General features: G+C 37.7%; 1 protein-coding gene across 3 annotated transcripts in view; it reads left to right on the plus strand.

Annotated features, from left to right (window-relative positions):
• The window catches only part of BEGAIN (brain enriched guanylate kinase associated), a 158,199-nt gene that overhangs the window by 25,889 nt on the left and 112,772 nt on the right, over nucleotides 1–19,538 (plus strand). For all 3 annotated transcript variants that reach the window (XM_077783962.1, XM_021549692.3, XM_077783963.1), the window contains exon 3: nucleotides 19,015–19,043. In XM_077783962.1, coding sequence (XP_077640088.1) covers nucleotides 19,015–19,043 — 29 coding nt within the window. The remainder of the gene's footprint in view (nucleotides 1–19,014; nucleotides 19,044–19,538) is intronic.

Genomic DNA, 19,538 nt, shown 5'->3' on the forward strand with positions numbered 1-19,538 from the left:
GTCCCTATAGACAGCTTCACACTCTGGCCAAAGTTGCCCCAAGGACTGATGAATTTAAGAGAACAGCTGTAACAGCCTTTTATGGATATTTGATTTAATATGACATGATGCTTTCTTTTGAAAAATGTATGGAGCTGTACTATGGCAATAAAACACTTTTGCAGTGCATACAAAACTGACTAACTACTCTTTAGAGAGTTGTTTCAAAGGAAACCCTTACAAGGATCTAAAAAATCAGGTCTAAGAGTATTAAGCCTTTTCATTGGTGATTGCAAGGGAAACTTGTTATGATTAATTAATGGTTAAGGCAAACATTCATAGTGTGATGAACAATGATATCAGGACAGAGTGATCTCACTTCTAACTTATTGAGAGAACATTTGAATAGTCAATGATAAAATCATATATCCATGTGTAGGAAAGTAAGATCATACTTTCAGACTAGGAGACCATGAAACAGAGATTGCTGAGGATTGAGGAGCTCTGTTTAGCTGAAAAGAATCAAACCTTGAATTTGAATCTTAAATGGGATGGAACTTTAAAAAGGTATATTCATCTCTGTGCACAGAATAAAGCAAGATCAGCCTTAGAAAGACTGACAAAAATTCCAGGCTGCCATTGAAGGAAGACACAATTATACTGTGACTGAAGAAACCCACATGTGTGGAAATGGATTCAAAGAATATATGCCCTGGAAATGGATTCAAAGAATATATGCCCCATGGCTATTCCAGACCAGAGTCAAGGCTGACAAGTGTGCAATTCTCCAATTCTTCCTTCTCAAAGGCTTCTTAAAGTTACTGCTCTCCAAGTCATACGAGATTACATATGCCACATTTGGTAGGTCCCAGGGAGGTGTGTACCAGCTAAATAAAGTCAGAAATTAGTCAGAGAGAAGTAAATTTTTTTTGTCATTCAAAACAAACAAGGAAAAAGAAATTTTAAGGCTAAATGTTCAAAAGGTTAATAAAAGTTAAAGACTAATAATGGGTTAACATAATGGGAACTGCTGAGTCATACTCTAGCAATAATGTAGGAAATGTATATGAAAAATGAAGGAAAAAGCCTGAAATATGCATAAGTTTATTCAGAAAAATAAGTAGATAAAATGTTTCAAGGAGAGCAGACAGACTTGTAAGAAGACAGAGCACAAGGCAAAGTCCAATACTGACAAACCCAAGTGTGCTTGGTGACAAGAAGTCTAAATTTATTGTGGAGGTAAAGATCGGAACAAAAAAACCCTCATGGAAAACCCAGTAGTAAGAGCTGCTGAACACTGCTGTAGTCAGAGCACTATACAGGCAGGGAAAAATGTCATTTTTCTGACCATAAAATTGTGGTAGAGTACAGAAAAGAATTCTTATCATTACCTTGCCAGCAACAATAAGAAAGAAAGCTTGTAGGAAAGATTAATTAACAGTTAAAAGGCTTCTTTAGAAAGAGACAGCAAAAGGAACATATTCTCTTTAAGAGAAATATATACAAAACCATGGGCCAAAAAATTATTTTCAGGTGCTCCACTTTCTGCTTTCATAATGCAAGAATGAAAGACTTAAATGACACAAAAAGGCAATAAGATCAAAACTGATCAAAAGTGATTTTAAATAGAATAAGTTGCATGTGGAGCTTATTGTCACAAAACAACCTGAAGGTCTAAAAAGATCAATAAGAATCAGAGTGAAGTTAGACATTCATCTGAAGGCATATAAATCTCCAGGCAGCAAGGCATAATCCAAATTCTACCTGGCAGGAATTTGAAAGTTAGTTCCTACTTATGAGTTCTTCCCCAGTCACTCACTATGTCACTTCATTCATTTTCTTGTGAAACATTAGGTGTAGGACTTTTAGTTTAAATGCTACAATACCAGGAACATTGAATTCCAAAGTGCAACTCTGGAGATCATTGATGTGGAAAGCTAGGAAGGAGGGGAGTGTTTAGGTCATCACCAAGCTAAATTCATCTGTATAGAGTGGTAGCAAAACATGGAAGGATATAAATCTAGGCCATGCATTTTTGCAGAGTTGTTCTAGCTTTCAAAACATAAGGATATAGGCACACAATGTTTGCAGAAGAGAAATTCTATTGGGCCAAATGATATAGCTGGGGAAAGAGCAACAGCAATGAAGACTCTGTGTTTAAACTTTTGTTTCTCTCAAATAAAGTTTCAAGGATGTCATGGCTTTTCTCTTTGCCTTTCAGAAATGCACCAACTGGTGTAATAAAATGTATGAATTCTTCCTATAAAACTTGATTACTCATTTCATGTGTGTCAGTTATTGCTCTAAAAAGGAAATAACACAGCTTTTTTTTTTTTTTTTTTTTTTTTTTTTTTTAAATAATGACCTGGCAGCATGAAATATTTCTTTTAGAGGGTTAATTTTGCTTTGTAGTCATAGCCAGGATGCTGGACTGGCCTCATTGCAGCCTTAAAGTGGAGATGATCCCAACAGCCCTTTCCGAGTGATGTCTGCAGTTCAGGCTTACAGGCAAATCCTTGCTATTCCTTTTGGTTTAAGAGAGAGAAGCATGGTGTCATCTTCTCACTGACAAATACTAATACCAAACTGGAAGTTAAAGTGAATTCTCTATCCTAGAGGAATATGCCTGTTGGAGGGAATTCTAGAAACAGTTGCGTCAAACAGCAAAAATCACACGAGAGACCAATAGAGCCAGAATTTCAGTCTGTAAATTTAGATCCTTTCCCAGTTGTAAAGGATATCATAAGAAGGGCTTTCTTTGGTTTGCTCTGGCATTTTCCTACAGTGTTTGTGAAAAAAGTCACTTGGTATGTTGTTCAAAAATGTTATAATATTATAGATCAAAATTTTGTTTTCTAAGCCTTATCTTTTCCGTTTGATCCTAGATTTTCTAGGTATGTTCTTTTTAACTCTTCCCTATATTAGTGAATTATCTCACTCCCTTTTATTTTATGCTTCATTTAATTTTTTTGGTTCAATAGATTCTGTATTCTGCCACATTGGTGATAATCCTTTCTCTCGTTCTCTTACTTGAGTTCCTCATATTTTCAATGTTTGAAGAAGAAATGTACAACTGTATGAGATGATAATTCTTTACCCTGAAGTTCTCCCTGTGACTTTTTCTATTGTGGCCACCCAGAAAGTTATTTGCGCCTACAATATCTTGTGGGTGCTTATATGCTTTACTGTTTATCGATCTGCCTATCACTGATTAATGTCTCAGGCAGATTCTCAGCCCTGAAATTCCTTCTACTTCACTACAAAGCATTTGGCAGATGCATAGCCTCCTTTTGTTTATTTCTGGACAAGGGCTATTATTTTACATCTTTATATTCACAATGGTATTGTAACACCAAAGACCACTACCAACATAAATGTGCCTTCAGTTTAATTTATACCTAATTTAATGCCCCATTTCCTTGCCATAGTCAGACATAAGTGTTTTACAGATATAACACTGCCTGTGAGGTTTTTTTACTGGGTCCATCTCCTTTTGCTTCTGAAGATTTCACAGTCCTTGGTTCTTTTCCTCTCTCTCCATTTGTGATATTGTGAAGCTTTGTTTACAATCTTTGTTTTCCTTGTATCAATACAGAGACACTAAGATACAAATTCATCTTCTGAGTAGTCCCATTGTCATTCAAAGAATGAAGTGAAAAGCAAGATTTGTGAAACTAGATGAAGCCTTGAACCACTTCCATCTTTGATACAAAAAATCAATTTAAATGCAAAAATAAACCTTTGACCGATACAAAATATATTTCAGTTTATAAAGCTTAACTAGTTGAATCTTTATTAGTTGTATTTTCCTTGTCTTTTTCAAATAATCAGTGCAGTAATAATACAGCTTTCCTAACTGAAATAAAATTATGATTGCAATTGTCACTGTATGACCATTACATTAATCTACAGGAAGAAACAGTGATATTTGTAGCGCTGGTAAACTAAATTTTAGGATAGATGGAGACAAAACCTCCATGTGAGTGAAGTTATTTATCTTGCAATAGTAGGATTCAAGAAGCTTACTGGAAAGGAAATGTGAAGTAGATGAAGGAATTGAATCAAGGTTTCTAACAAGGTTTCTTTGCTGCTTGAATCACAATTTCCCTTTTGAGTTGACTTAAAAGAAGTCACTTTGTCTTCATTTAACCTTGACTGGAAAGCCAGCATGCAGTGACACTATTTATAAAGCACTGTTCATTCATTTATTAAGGTCCCATTTAGATGTTTGTTTTTCCAAGCCTGTGCAACATCCTTGAGTCTTTGCAAGTGACTGTTCTTGTTCATCCTTATGCATTTGTCTTTCTTATGCCCAAACCTGCCTATTCTCCCATAGCAGTGATGGGAGCTCAAAATTTGCCCAGCCCCTTTGAACTAATAATAGCTAAAGAAAACCCACCCTCAAAACAGCAGTTCTGCTGCCAGTGGAGCAAAATCCTCTCAAGTCCCACTCTTTTTCCATTTGTATATCCAGAAGTATTTTTTAAGTAGTTAACAGGGACACTCTGGCTGAAGTCACTTTGATGTGGCTCTGCTCAGTCTTTTCCATTGGCACTTAGTAAGGTAGAATTTTCTCTGGCCCATACTGAAAGCATTTCTTCTAGAAACACTCACTTTCTGTTAACCTCCTGAGTCAGAGAGCAGTTCTGTAATGTCTCTGCAGCTTGGGAAAAGTGGGAACCTCTGCTCCCCAACTCTTTGTCAGATATTCATCAGAAAATCATTAGCCTAGCAAAGAACTGGAAGACACATTTTCAAAGCAATAACACTTCTCTTACAAATTTATTTAGTGCAACATGACAAGTTTGCAGGTGCACACTCCCATCATTTGATACCTCTCCATTCTTCTTCTCTCTATAGACTTTGGATAGGCTCTCCTTACATTTCAGTCCCTTTTTATAATGTCAGCAGCAGCCACCTGGGATTATATTATGTGGCTGCCTGACCTTGGTCAATAGCACTGCTTGACATATGGTCTGTGGCTCAGAAATAATATGGGGTCACAAAAGAGTACAGTTTGCCTAATCTGTCTGCCATATAACAAGAATTCAAACTTGGTGACAAGCTGTACTATGGTGCTAAACAGTGAAGCGGGCATAAAGAAACAAGCACCTGTTGAGTAGAGAAAAAAGGTATTTCTTCACAGTCATGAAATTCCATCATCATTTTTTTTCTAGTTCAGGGGTAGGATAAAAATAACAATACATTTTCTAACTATTTTAGGCCTGCTTACAATCTTCATTTTTTGCTTATAATCTCACTTATAAAAAAATAAAGTTTGTAAAAAGCTTTCCTTTGGGACTATTGCAGTAATCATCTGAGTGGCTGTATCTGTAGACAGCACACACCAGTGAACTCACAGAAAGAGATTTCATTGCCTTATCAGTAACTTCTAAAAAGATCCTGATTATCATAGCTCCATAAAAGGGCACAGTCAGACATCTGCAATATTTCTTATCAGCTTAAGAAATCTGGAAGATCTAGAAATACCTGCTTATAATTACTCAAGAGAAGGCCATAGTCCTCAGTTACAGAGAATTTCATTACCTGGAGAATCCCCATCCACTTTGCTGCAGCTTTACTTACTGATTACATGCATAGAAATTAGTGGCAGCTCTTTTCAAAATGCTACAAATAGAAATGCTTTAAACAGAAGCAAAATTCCCTTCTTCTTGCACTCAAGAGCTCAGGCAGGGCTGCTCTGGAGGAGACAGACATGACACTGCATCTCAAATGCTTCACTTCTGTTCCATCTACTCTTTTTTTCACTCTAAAATAAGCCAAGCAGATATTGTGACCACAAATGGTCAGTTGTCATTTGCCTATAAGAGGAATAAGGAAAAGCCTTTTTCATCTTTGTGAAGCCTCTATAACGAACATAATAAAGACAAAACTAATGAGATACTTTGGTGATTAAACAATAATCAGAAATGGATGAAAAATGCATTGTCTAACTATACATTGTCTAACTATGTCAGCTGCCCTACAGAGACTTAGCATGCATGTGTTCTTTATAGCCCAGCTCCATATGGGAAGATAAATTTTTGCTAATTCTGAGATTCCTGAGAAGCTATTTCATACAGTTTGTTCTTTGTTTTTCTTTTTTTTTTTGTAATTCTTTTGTCTCTTCAGAAAGACATCGTTGAGGGGGGACAAAAAACCATTTGTGAACTCTCCTCCTTATTTTTCAGAAATAGGAATTTCACTCCCTTACAATAAGTTCTGCCTGGCACTATGGTCCTTCCTGCTTCATTCATTAAAAATAGCAATGCAGCAGCATGAATAAATCCTTTGGGATTCTACATTAAATGCAGAGTCTTGTATCCTGGGCTGGCTTGCATCTGTGTAGCCCTTTTGATGTCTGCTGGCACACCACTGCAGCTGTCCCTCATAGTAGGCATTTGAATTGATTAACATGCTTGCTCCTTCTTTTATTTCTCTCCCACTCTTAGGGCCTCACCGTGAAAGATTTACTGCACTTTGGAGGGGTGAGGCACTCTGTAGATGCTCTGAAGACAATATAATTGCTGAATCAAAACCTTCCAAAAGAATATGAGCTTTGAACTTTGCTTTCAAGATTTAAATTCTCTATTTCTCAGCATGTGTATAAAAAATTGTCAGAGAATAATCTAATAAGATGCCTGTAGATAACCAGGGGAAGAGAGAGGAGCAGTCCTTTAAAATATTGCCCACTAAAATTCAGACAGTAAATCTTCAGTCCAGCAAGTAATTAAACACATAAATAATCACATGAAGTTCTCTGGGACTACTCATATACACAATTATTAGTATAAGCATTTGTACTACTGGGATTTAACAATGCAGGTCTAATTAAACAAAACAAAAATGGTTAGCAACCCAAGCTGGGTTGCGTCACTGTCAGAACTGTTGCTGACTAGTGCACTGTTATTCTGGACAGAATATATAAACCAAAATTCTTCCTTTCATTAGGTGTGGATCCCAATGTTTTATTTTGCAATATCTAATGGCATTAACATATTTTAAGAACTATCAAAGAGAAGATTTTTAGAGGATCTGTGGTTGCTAGGAGACTGCTGTTTCATCCTGCAATTCTTCCACACTGCAAAGAGCAAACTGGCAATAATCAGGGTTTTCCTGCCAGACAGCACTCAAACAACTGAAGTTTATGGTTTATTGTTTAAAAAATGTGATTTAAACTAAAGTTTGTACAACAGGAAAATTTAAGAATCCTAGGATTTCAGCAAGTATGTATTCATCTTGTATCTATAATATGGCACCCTTAAATTCTTTTTTAATTGATAACACCTTGGGTGTCTGATATCTAGAAACTTGTTTTCAGTGTGCTGACAAGTTTCTGCCAGCATAGGAAGAGCTGAGCTCATTTAAGTCCGTTCAGAGGGAGAGCTTGGCCATCCCCAGCCCTTCCATTTCTATTGCCTTACAGGCAGCCAGTCTGCACCCTGAGCAACCTCAAACCACCTCCTTTAGCACCTGCACCTCTGGCACCTCCCAGGCTACAGCTACAGAAGTGCATTGGTCTCCCTGGCACCCAAACATCTCATGACATGTGCAGGCAGAGGTAAGGGTGCCACAGTGGAGTTTTTACATAGATTCCATCTCCTGATTTTAACTAAATTAAAGGAAATATCCCATACTGCTAAATCAGAGTAATTTTATTGAAGTCACTGAGAGGATATAGTAAGGATCTCAGAAACCACTGAGGTCCTCTGGTGATCTTTAAAATTCTGTATTCTCTATGAGCCAGGTGCTCTGCTAAGCACAAGAGCATGCTATTTTCAATGAAATAACACTTGTGATCAGATCTCTATATCAGTTTTATGCTCTCCTGGATCACTGTCTTTAGCATGGTTTAAAAAGGTATATGCTACAAAGGTATTCACCAATGAAGAATAATGTCTATTTTCTCATTCATGGCTTTTCAGTTATTCAGTGTAACATCACAGCATTAAACCTCAATATATAGGTGACTGGAGCCAGCCTTTTAATGGATTTTAATCTTTATTATATTTAACTGCAAATTCCCTCATTTCTCCTCACCAGGTCAGAACAATGTTCTGATCTGATCCTTCATTGTCCTCATCTAGCACCATGGCCAAACTCTTTTCTCCTTCAAAGGAGAGTGTAAAGACAAAGAGTGTATGAAAGAAAGTGCCCATGGGGAAAAAAGGGGCAGGAGAGAGAACAAAGGGTAAAATGTTAGCTGAAGTCACAGTGTGGGTGACTTTCAGAAAAAAACTATGGCTTCCCCCAGAATCTTCTGATAATCTTCTACTCACTCTGTAATGATTCAAACCTGGATTGTAATTATATTTAAGCACTTTATAATTTCAATCTAAAACCTGACATTTCCATGCAATTACATGTCCTAAATGTGGTATTTGTCCCCCACCATGGTAAGATTATATAGTAATAGTAGCAATGAACATGGCTGAATCATTGACAAATTCAACCTTAACTATCTTCTTGTGCTTGCCTTGACAACTAGACTATTGAATTCCAACAGTATGAAAATCTAAAAATAGCACTGTGTGAAGAAAGACTGCAGGCAAAGCCACTAGATAATACAGGCTCAATGCTTCTGTGAAATGTGACACGTGCAAAAGCCAGATGTAATTTTAACAATACAGCTTCCTTTCTGACAAAGGAATCTCCAGAGTCTGATTTAATGTCTCCACAGTCAAGCCTAGCAATTCCACGTTTTGTGTGGGAGTAAGAGCAGACTTCTTTAAACTCCCAAAAAAGAACCCCTGAGAAGAATGCTAATGCACAGTGAAGTGAAAATAAAGAGACCTCTGATGACCCTGTAGCAATTAAGACACCATCCAAGTCCAGCATAAAAGTCACCTTATATTATACTTCAAATTATTACAGTGACACCAGTGGACTCAGCAATGCTGACACACACCAGTAATAGTGTGGTTTTGCAGAAAAAAAAAAAAGTCACTACAGCTTAGGAAATATTTCCTAGACAATATTAGAATGAGAACTTGGCTGGCTTATGCAGGAATGCAGAGGGAAGCTGGCAAAAGGAGCTTTTCTTACTTTCATACCCTGCCTGGAGTGTAGTAAATAGACAGATGAAGTAGTTAGCAAATTAGTTAAAAACTTGGGAGAATAAAGTTCGAGAATAAAGTTCAAGACTCTTCTGCCTTTTAACTGACAATACCTGGCCTTGGGAGTCCCTTAAGGAATTCAAGCTTTCTTTAAAATAGGTAATTCTCTAAGATTTATTTTACCTAGCAGATTAATTTTATGGCAATTAATATTCACCATCTTAAGGCTCTGAGTTATCCATATAAATACATCCATGTATAATACAGATATATATTAGGAATATATGATGATCCCTTCTTCATCTCTTGACCTCCACATGGAGAGCAGAAGACATTACAATTTAACAGAGAACAAATGAGATACTTCTGTTTTACGGATGCATAATTTGCACATACCCTAACAAAATTGAGGCCACAAATGTACAAGGCAGGTTTTGCACTGGGATAAAAAGAAAAGCAGCATCAACCAACAGCACTTCTAGGAATATGTTCTTTTTGCTTCCCCATATTTATACTTTCCTGGTACATAAGCTAAAGTTGTGACTAGAACAAATTCATTTCATTTGAGTAACATCCTAATTCCCTTCTAGTCTGCTCTGGCTTTAGGGACAGTTTTTTTATCTTTTGGGAAGTTCCTATTCCTTTGGTGAAGAGACTGGTTTGAAGGAAGAATATCAAAGTTCTCCTTAGCATTATTCACTGGCCTCATTCTTCTATTGCTTAAATGAAGTTCTCTTAAACAATTACAGGCAAAAATCCAAATGATCCATCACAGGCCGTGTCTTTTTATTCCCTGGAATTACTGTTGTTCCAGAAATAAATGCAGCACCACTGGTATGACTTTGAAGCCCCACTCCTGTTCGTTGGAAGTAGGATGAAAAATAAGGTGAATCAATAAACAGATACTGTTTTCCACCAGTGTTGTGACAGGAGAAATGAAAGCTTTGAAGTTTGTCTTTCTTTTGAAGGAAATATCAGTGATATTGCCTGGGTATTTTGGTGCACCTTGCTTAGTTTACTCTTCCCTGCCCATAGACAAGTTCACAGGTGACAAAAGTCATGAACACCAATGTCCTACTTTTAGGAGACCTGCTCAAGTCCCCAGGGTACAGGTCCCAGGGAAGCTGTGGTGCCTTGGGAACTGATTCATGTTGAAGGCAGTAAAGCAGAAAGAAAACTCCATTTGTTGTAAGAAAAATTTGCACTGATTTATACTGTCCTTTGTTCATGGACTCAGAAGAGTCAGGAAGACCATAAAAGGTGTCTAGTCTGTCCTCCTGCCTCAAGAAAGCAAAAAGTTGTATGTAAATCCTTCCAATCTTTAGGGAACATGCCACAGCTATTATGGGAAATCTCTTCAGCACATAACTATCTCTGTGATTAAAATAATACCTTAACACTTTCTCTAGCTTTTTTGTCTTCACTTTGAATCCATTATTTCCTATTTAATCCACACAGAACAGGAAAAATGGTAGATTTCCATTCTCTACTGCCATCTTTACCCAGTTTGAAAAACAAATATCTTTATTCATTGAAATCTTGGTTTTGCTACAAAGTTTTTTGTCTTCTTAGGATTCTGGTTGCCCTCCTCTGAACCTTTCCTTTAGGGGTGGTTCTGAATACAGGGCACAGAACTAGGGACAACAACAAAACTTAAAGGTGAAATTTTGTCTAACAGGTCCCCATATGATTACTTTTATCACCTAGACAGGTATGGATGCAATCAGAGCATAAAATGCATGTTTTGTAACAAAGTTCTACAAACGTAGGATATATGAATTTTGAAGTTCTGCTCCCACTCCATCTCTTGCTCCCACTTCCCATCTTCAACATTCCTGAACAAAACATCCTCACTATGCAGGGACACATGTAGAAACACAGAGATGCAAACACAGAAGTTCACAGGAGCAGCTGTGTTAGAATTCATGTGTCATCGGGGTCATGGTGAGCCAAGCTTTGGTCCCACCCAGTACAAATCCATACCTGCCCAGTCAGGAGTCAGTGCACCAGGATTTTGCAGTTACTCCTGGCTGTCTCAGACACCACTTTTTATTAACTATTGACAAACAGCAGCATTTAAAATGACAGCTGCTGTAGCTAAGTGCTTTAATATCAGGTCTGTAATGGCAGTTACCACAGTCTGTTAGAGACAGACACATATGTGTGCTGCCAATGTGCAGTTAGCAGTATTATGCATTAGTTTAGGAGACATAGAGTAAACTAGATTGTATTTTACTCAGTCTCTTCAGTCTCACATACAGTATTTACAGCTACACTGTGGCTGGTGGGGTCACACTAGCTGGAACAGAAGTGTACAGAGGATTGGTTGGGTGTGGCTTCACTACTTTAATTTTTTGTAATGTTATGGCATCATAGGATGATGAATAACTCTAAAGAAAAGAATTCATAAATCCATTGTCACTAGTGCTGCTGTGTGGCTGCACCATAAAGGGAACAAAACCACTGTGCATATCTGTCTCTACTTTAGTTGGTCAGGTCATGGAACATTTCATTTGAAGAGTTCGTACAGCTCCTAGCACTGTGGCTCCTCATCTCTGCTGATGACTACAAGGGCTGTTTACATAAAACCCAAGCATTTAATCACAATAGTTACATGCACGCGTTCAAATAATCAGATGGAGCAAAAATATACTGAATAACTTGAGTCTGAATTATCATTTTAAAACAGGAAGCCAAATGTTTTCAATGGTCTTTTGTTCAGGTTTCACTGGATGGCTTGTCCAGTGACATGGAGAAGAAATGCAGGTTCTTTTGGAACCATTTTTTGAGGGACACTACAGAATTCATGCCACTTGGGGGTACTGGGTATGACAGAAATCAGCTTGACTCATTGAAACAGCCATTTAAAAGCAGAACCTCTAGTGATATAAATCAGCAAGACTTCACTTCAGTGTAGCTCTGCTAATTTACCCCTGCTGGGAATGTGGTTTTGAGATTTTACAGAGTGAAAAAGAAACTAAGGAAGCTAAATAAAGATTCTAAAATATTAGGAAATAAAACAGCTTGAAAAATGCTATGTTTTCCCATCCATGCAAAAGAGAATCCTGTAAGTTACAGTTTCAATTCAATATGTTGCTATTTGACACATGTTCACACATGCAGGACATGTCATGGAGAATTTAAATGCCTGTTGTGAGAAAAATTCCCAATATTTATTTTAATTTTATCTCTGCTATGGCTATTTCTCAGTCTGTTTCAGCAAAAATTCAGTGAGATCATACCTTGCTAGTGATTTTTAGAATACTAGTGCTGAAAAGATCTTCAGCCATGCAGACGAAAAAACAAAAAAAAAGGAAGGAAGACCTAGTGTATGTTGAAGGTCAGGCAGAAGTTCAGAATAACTTAGCTCTTGTCCAGTTATTAAGGAGATTTTCTGCCTCATCTTTCAGTATGAATGAGAGTGAACAGGGAATACTTGGAGGATATCTGAGGAAAGATGAAGAAGGTTTAACAGAAACCGTCATAATTATGGCAAACTGCTACTCTTCTCTCTGCTATGTCAGGAATCCTACAGTAATCCCCAGCCCAAAATCTTGCTCAATTGACACATGAATAGGCAAGCTCAGAAGCAAAGCTTTTCTCTGTGTGCAATGGTACAAATATATCCTAAGTGGTGAAGAGAAAATGCAACATGAAGCGAAGCGAAGGCTTCATGGTCAAGCAACCTGAGCCATCAAGGATGAAGAGAGATGGCATAAAACATGACAGTTTTTGCAAAAGTAACTTTTTGTTAAGAGAAGCAATTTCACACTCAAGGAACAAGTCATGATCTATCTAGATTTGCACAAAGTAGCTCATAAAGTGCTCAGTTGAGAATTACTGTCTAAAAGTTATGAAATTGAGAGTAATTCAAGATGATTAATCTGAATGAAAAGCCTATGTAAATGTTAAAATGGAAGACTGTCGTGTTGGAAAGGGATTATTGGAACTTTCAAAGAAGATTTTGGATACATTTTATTGCAAATACTTGTTAGTGACTTTGAGCCAATAAACAGGTTTGCCTAAACAATAAAGATATTTAGAGGTATTGACAACAATGAGGAAGCTCATATAAGAACTGGTTTATTTATAAGCAGAATAATGGAATTTTAACACAACATATCCACATAAATACTTTATTTTGTGGAGCTCATAATTTGGCAGCAGCAGAGATACAGAGATCCAGGTGTGTTGTTAGACTGTAAAACAGCTGTGAGCTTCCAGTGAGAGAGAACCACAAGAAATATGAGACAAGCCTAAGATGCACTGCAGATATATTTCTTTAGAGTCACTGAAGCATATAATCTGCCATACAAGGTACTGCCAAGGTGCTTTGTGCATGATGTATATTCTGAACACTTATTTTCAAATCAGATTTAAGGTAATTTGGAACAGATCCAGAGAAGGATTACTGAAATGACTGAGGGAAAGGAGTACAATCTTCTGAGAGCAGTCAGAGAATCACATCTTGTTTTCCTTCTCAGATAAAACATCTCTTCATAAATGTGTATGGGAATGTAAAAACAGGGTGGGAGTAATAAGCTTTAAACATAAAATTGGTGCAAGATCAAAGAGAGAACTGGTCATACAAAATTTAACATGGTTAAAATCACCGTCTGATTTCAATCAATTTAGTAGTGTTCAGAAAAACAGGGTAGAAACAAATCTAACTGTTTCAAGATGGATTCCAGCAGCCTTATGGACATTGCATGACAGAGTGCTGGTGTTCTGGTGCAGTGTAAAAATTCTGGGTTTTGAACTCAGTCGTCTGCTCTAAGAATTAAAAAGACAATTTATCTTTTTGATTTCTGAGTTAAGTCCATTTGTGCCATATTTTTGCTCTTTGTCCCAAACATCTGAGTTTTCACTTGCAACTTAATGTTACTGCAGAGGATTTCTTCTTTCACCCCAAGAAACATCGGAATTTGGCCCCGGATAGGGAGAGAATCCTGGGAAAGTGCAATGCTACTCTTGGTGGTGTTGAGAGATTTGTTATGACTTACTTGTGGTTGGTAAGTCTGAACTGGTTGACAAATGCTTTTCCTCATGTCCAACATGAAAATCCTCCACAGCTAAATGGAGCCCTCCCATTCTTTCTAACATCTGTGGCATTCCTCTTCCCAAGGGAAAATGTTTTTCATTTCAGCGACTCCAGTGTTAAGCCACTTCACCTTTTATATATTAAATATCTTCAGATGAGTATGGTGGAGATGTTTTATGGTCCATGGTGTGGAGCACATGCTTTCTGAGCAAAATATCTATTACAGTGGCAACTGTGGAGACTTGGACTCAATTTTCTATGAACCTCCATGAACATTTCAGTCACAAGTTTTGCAGAAAGACGATCCTTCTTTTGTAAATATCTATCAGATGCATTCAATACAATCAAATACAAATGGACACTTCCTCCAGCTCTTTTAAAGTTTCTATAGATTAAATTTTAGTGTTTCTTCAGGCATTGCCTGAGTGGTAGTTTAAAGCAAATAAAAGAAATCTCTAAAAATTGATTAACATCTAAATAAAGATTGATCCTATCAAATTATGTAGTCTGTAATTTTTATTAAATCAAATGTTTAACTCTTGTACTCTGTAGGGAAAAAAAAGGAAAAAGGACCACAGTGGTTTCTATCAATAAAACTTCAGTACAACAGTGAGCAGAAAATAATGTTGAAGTAATATAGTTGGATTGAAAACATGTGGCTGTTTACAAATGTGCCAGAAGCCCAGACAACTTTTGTTGTGAATGAGCTCTCATTTACAGCTTTCCTCAGCAAAGAAATAAAAGAAATTTCCACAGGAATAAACAAGTTTGAGTAAACAGTAAGAATAAATTACTGGCAGTAACTTCCTGCTATGCTTTCTTTCCTGGTACCTCTGGCAGCAACAAGCCAATGTGCAACTCCAAAGTCACTGAACATGGTGGGAGGACTTGGTGAGCACTGAGCCACACCCTGGGTCCAGTGCCCCCTCTAAAATGAAAAGCTTTTTCCAAGAAAACAAAAGATAATAAATAAAATTGAAAATTCACCTCCAGGGAACTTCTTCTTTTTCACATGTACATTGAGCATATGCAGAAGGATGAAAATTAACCTCAAGGTCTTAGAGGAAGGAAATTTCTTTAGACATCTGAAAGATCTGAGATTTCATGATTGCTTATCCCTCAAAAAAGGATCATAAAGGAAATAAAACAAAAACACAATGCGTACTGAATAGAATGATAGAACATCAGCATGACTTTTTCAATAAAAAAATATTTAGGTTCAATAATCAGTATTTATCTATTTATATTTTATATTTTATGGTTTATATTTTGTATATTTCTATTTTTATTTTTTTTAATTTTTGTTTATTTTTATATAATCAGATGCCAATTATATAAAAAACCCAAATAACTGGATCACTATACTAAGTTTATCTATGTCAATGACTAAGAATATTCTGCCATTGTCTTGAGCTTGTTTGACTCATTAATGAAACATGGAAGGATAAAAAATCAGGGATCATACTATCCTTCATTCACTCTGCTAACTTGAAAAAAAACCCAGAGGTTGTCTTGTGGTCTAAATGGTAATCATCATATTCTAAAGAGGGAAAAAAGCACATTCATTTAAATTTCCAGAGGTTTCCATATAGAAATATAGCCTATTTATTTACTCAGACCAAACTTTTTATTAAAAGAAAATATTGTTATTTTTAGGCCAATTAAATAAATTCTTTAGTCATACTGCATTGATATTGTTAAAAAATCCCATGTAAATAAATCACATCTGATATTTTTATAATTAAAGGTAATTACTGATCTTAATTTAAAATATTTAATTTTAAAAATCACACAGCTTCAATCACTGCTCAGTTTAGGCATCAAGAATCTCTTGAAATGAATCAACATGCTAGCAAGCAACAATTTATGGATGACTTACCATTAAGAACATTCTTGCACCAACCTTTACTTTAGTCTATCTGCTTGAAATAGGCCCCATGAGACTTTAAGGATAAGATTTGTCCTTAAAGATTTGTCCTTAAAGTGGCCAATTCAGAGCTGTTTAGAATATACTTTTAAATCAATTCAGTAAGATGTTTCAAATCGGAGCCTTCATAGACAGCAGTGTGAGGATGATGCAACCTCTAAACTTCCACAGGCTAAATCAATGGCAGGGATCTGGCTAGGAACAGCAATTTTGCCTTAGTAAAAATGTCACCTTGTGATTACAGAGCTTTTTCACAAAACCACAGACTTTTTAAATAGTTGTGAGTTGTTAAGGCTTCTTTGGGGGGAAAAAAGAAAAAAGGGAAAAAAATTAAATGTGGAGTAGGAAATGGAAGAAGAAGAAAAAGGAAAAAAGGGGATAAAAAATTACTTTTTTTAAGGGACACAGCTATCTGAGAAAATAAACTGCTTAAGATAAAAGCTATGTTTCTACAGGTGCTCCTGTCTTTGTTTTCACCACTTCTCATATCTGTACACTCATTTGACTCCCTAAACTGAAAGCTAGGGCAATCTGCTGAAGAACATCCAGGCTCCAGTCCTGTCCTGTGCTCCTATTTATTTACTGGACGTGGATTCCTGTCAAAAGATGTAATGGAGCATTGCAGTGCTGCAGCCCAGAGAGGCCCCTGACCTGGGCAGAGCATCCTCTTTGGGTAGGATTGATCTGACCCCAAAGTTTCTATATCAGAGAGGAGACATCCCTTTACTGCACAGCCTGCCAGGGAAGGGCAGAGTAGAACATCCTCAATGGTCCGAGGGAAATTTGGCCATATAACATGGAACAAAGAGCTTTTACTGTGAGGATGTAAAAATCCCAGCCCTACCAGGAGGAAAAAAAAAAAAAAAAAAAAAAAAAAGTAATTGCAGCTTGGTTTAGTTTTCTTGTTTGAATTGGTGTTAGGCATTTACTGTGCTTTTTTCTCCCTACTAATTTCCTGTCAGGATTGGCAGCCAATGACTCACTTGTATTCACAGATGAGTATCACCAAAACATTAGTCTACAGCTCCTCTTCTCAATACTTTGATTTAATCACACAAAGCAACCCCCACACTGACCCCATGAGTGCAGCATTATTCAAAGCACGAGGCAAAAGCAAGGCCAGGTATCTTCCCTTTATGTCTGCAGATATTGCCATAATAGAAGCTCTGAAATCAGATATTGTAAATACTCTGTCTTCACAGCGACTCCCAGAGTTCAAGGCAAAGAAATAGTGAGTAGCCATGCAAAAGAACTATTATCTCCCCAAAAATTAAAGGAACATGATGAGCAGGGCAGTGTTGGAGTGTTCATGTCTGGAGAGCCAAGCTGGCAAGCCAGTGAGTCTGCCAGTAGACTCTCGTGCCTAGGCAGAAAGCCTCTGTGGTTTATTTTCTGATCAGCAATGTTGAATCTATTTTCTGTCAACTACAGAATATGCAGGATTCAATGGACAGGGAAAAAAATAGGGAAAGCAATTATGGGTCCTTAGGTTGCATTTTCAATCTCAAGATTCCACACACAGCCTTGTGGTTCCAACACAGCATGTATGTAAGACATGTTTAAATAGCAAGGACCATGTAAACAAGCATTGCATATGTCACTGAGAAACTGAGGAGGGCTTTTCCTGCAGCTGGCTTCCTGCTGACCAAGTTATGGTGAATGGCTAAAATCCTTAATGTTTGACATCAGAAATTGCCGTGCAAACATGAACCTGACTGACAGATTCTCTAATGGGCAAATCAAAAGTAAACGAGAAAAAGGGAAGACAAGTGACCCAATGAAGAACCAACAATTTGTCATTTGGGATGTTTTATTAGGTAGTTTGACAAATTTCCTGCTGGTTGGCTGATTAAATTTACATTTTCTATTTTTAGTCTTTAATTTATTTCATACTCAAATATGATTGTTAGCCATTAATCAATAAGGTTTAAAGTGCTCATGATTAATGGCCAATGCTTTCAGTATAAATAAGAGATTCTGTGATGCTGGGATTTATCTGGCTCTAGAGATTGCAGGATTGCTCTGAGTGCTCATTCCTTAGTTACAATAAAGCGGGACCGGGAGAATTGATGAGATTCTGTGCCAGCGCTATGCTAAAATGAAATGGGTGCAGCTATTTAGGATCTGCACGAGATATTGACAAAAAAAGAAACCAAAGGGTTAACAAGACTACACTAACAAGTAATGCTGGAGAAATTAATGAGTCTCCGTGCTATAGATAGGAGGAATTTGAAGCACCTATACGGTGAAAAGAGCCGAGGCAGGTTAATCGAATGGCCACCCCCGGCCGCGGCGGGTGTGTGAGGATGCGAGGGGAGCCTCGGGCCGTGCAGAACCGAGCCCAGGGTCAGCGGGAGCCCGGCGGGACAGGGCCGGCAGCTCCAGGCGGGCCAGCAGCAGCGCAAGGGTTAACCAGACGCCTCCACGTATTGAGATGCTAATTGTCAAGATAGTGTATTACTTGAGGAAAGTAATTTGATTACTCGAAACTCCCACTGAGGAGGCACGCTCGTGTCCCTCCATCTGTCGGGCTCAGCCCAAGATGCTGAATTGAGCTCCGAATTCACGTGTGATGAAGTCACCGTCAATCCCCGCCAGCCCAGCCCGCTGCCATGCCCACCGCACAGAGGGTAGCACCGCAATTCAACTTTCCCTGGGAAACCCGCGAGGCTCAGTAACCTGTTACTTGCTGCTGCTTGCTTTTGGCTTTTTTTTTTTTTTTTTTTTTCCCTTCTTCTTCTTTTCCTCCCCTCCCCGTTTTCTGCCTCGGCGCTCCAACTGAGTCATTCCGGTGCCCGGGCTCGTGGGTACACCGGGCTCCCGCCGCGCTCCGCTCCGCTCCCCACTCCAGCTGCCGCCGCTATTTTCGGCTAATGCAGATGTGGGGCTCGCTCGCCGGCGCTCCGTAGCCACTTGCCGAGAAGCATTCGGAAAAAACCTTAACTATGCATAAATCTGCAGAGTGAATGTTTTCTTTCATTCACTTGCTCCTATTATTTGATTTCTTGTAGGCCTCTGCGGCAGAAATGGAGAAAATAAGGTAAGCGAGACAGTTTATTTACATCTCATTATAGAGAAGAAATGTTCTGTTGCACAATGCACAATACAGGCTCTTGGAAAATATTTTGCTTAATACGATCAGAGTAGAACACTGGATTGCATGATGATGCAAGGCAAGCTGTGCTTTAGAGACAAAAGAAAAGGAATGTGGTTGTTCTAGCAAATCTGTTTTGTAGAGATGTCAATTCAGAAAGCATGTTTTACACACAAACATGTTTTATTGCCAGATGCAGAGGATATTTGATTATATAAATGTTGTAGCCACTTGTCCATTTACTGCAAGAGCCTTCCATTCCATTTAATGAGAAAAGTGGATCAATAATTCATGAAAAAGATGAAGAAAATATAGGCTTGACTTCAAAGCATCTAATTAATGTGGTTTGTTTCAATATAGAATTGGTGTTCGATTTTTGTTTTATATTGTATACCAGCCAGATAAATCTCGTCTCCTCTGTGTTTAAAATGTTGTCATACT

This window comes from Lonchura striata, chromosome 6, assembly GCF_046129695.1.
Source record: "Lonchura striata isolate bLonStr1 chromosome 6, bLonStr1.mat, whole genome shotgun sequence".
Lineage (NCBI taxonomy): Eukaryota > Metazoa > Chordata > Aves > Passeriformes > Estrildidae > Lonchura > Lonchura striata.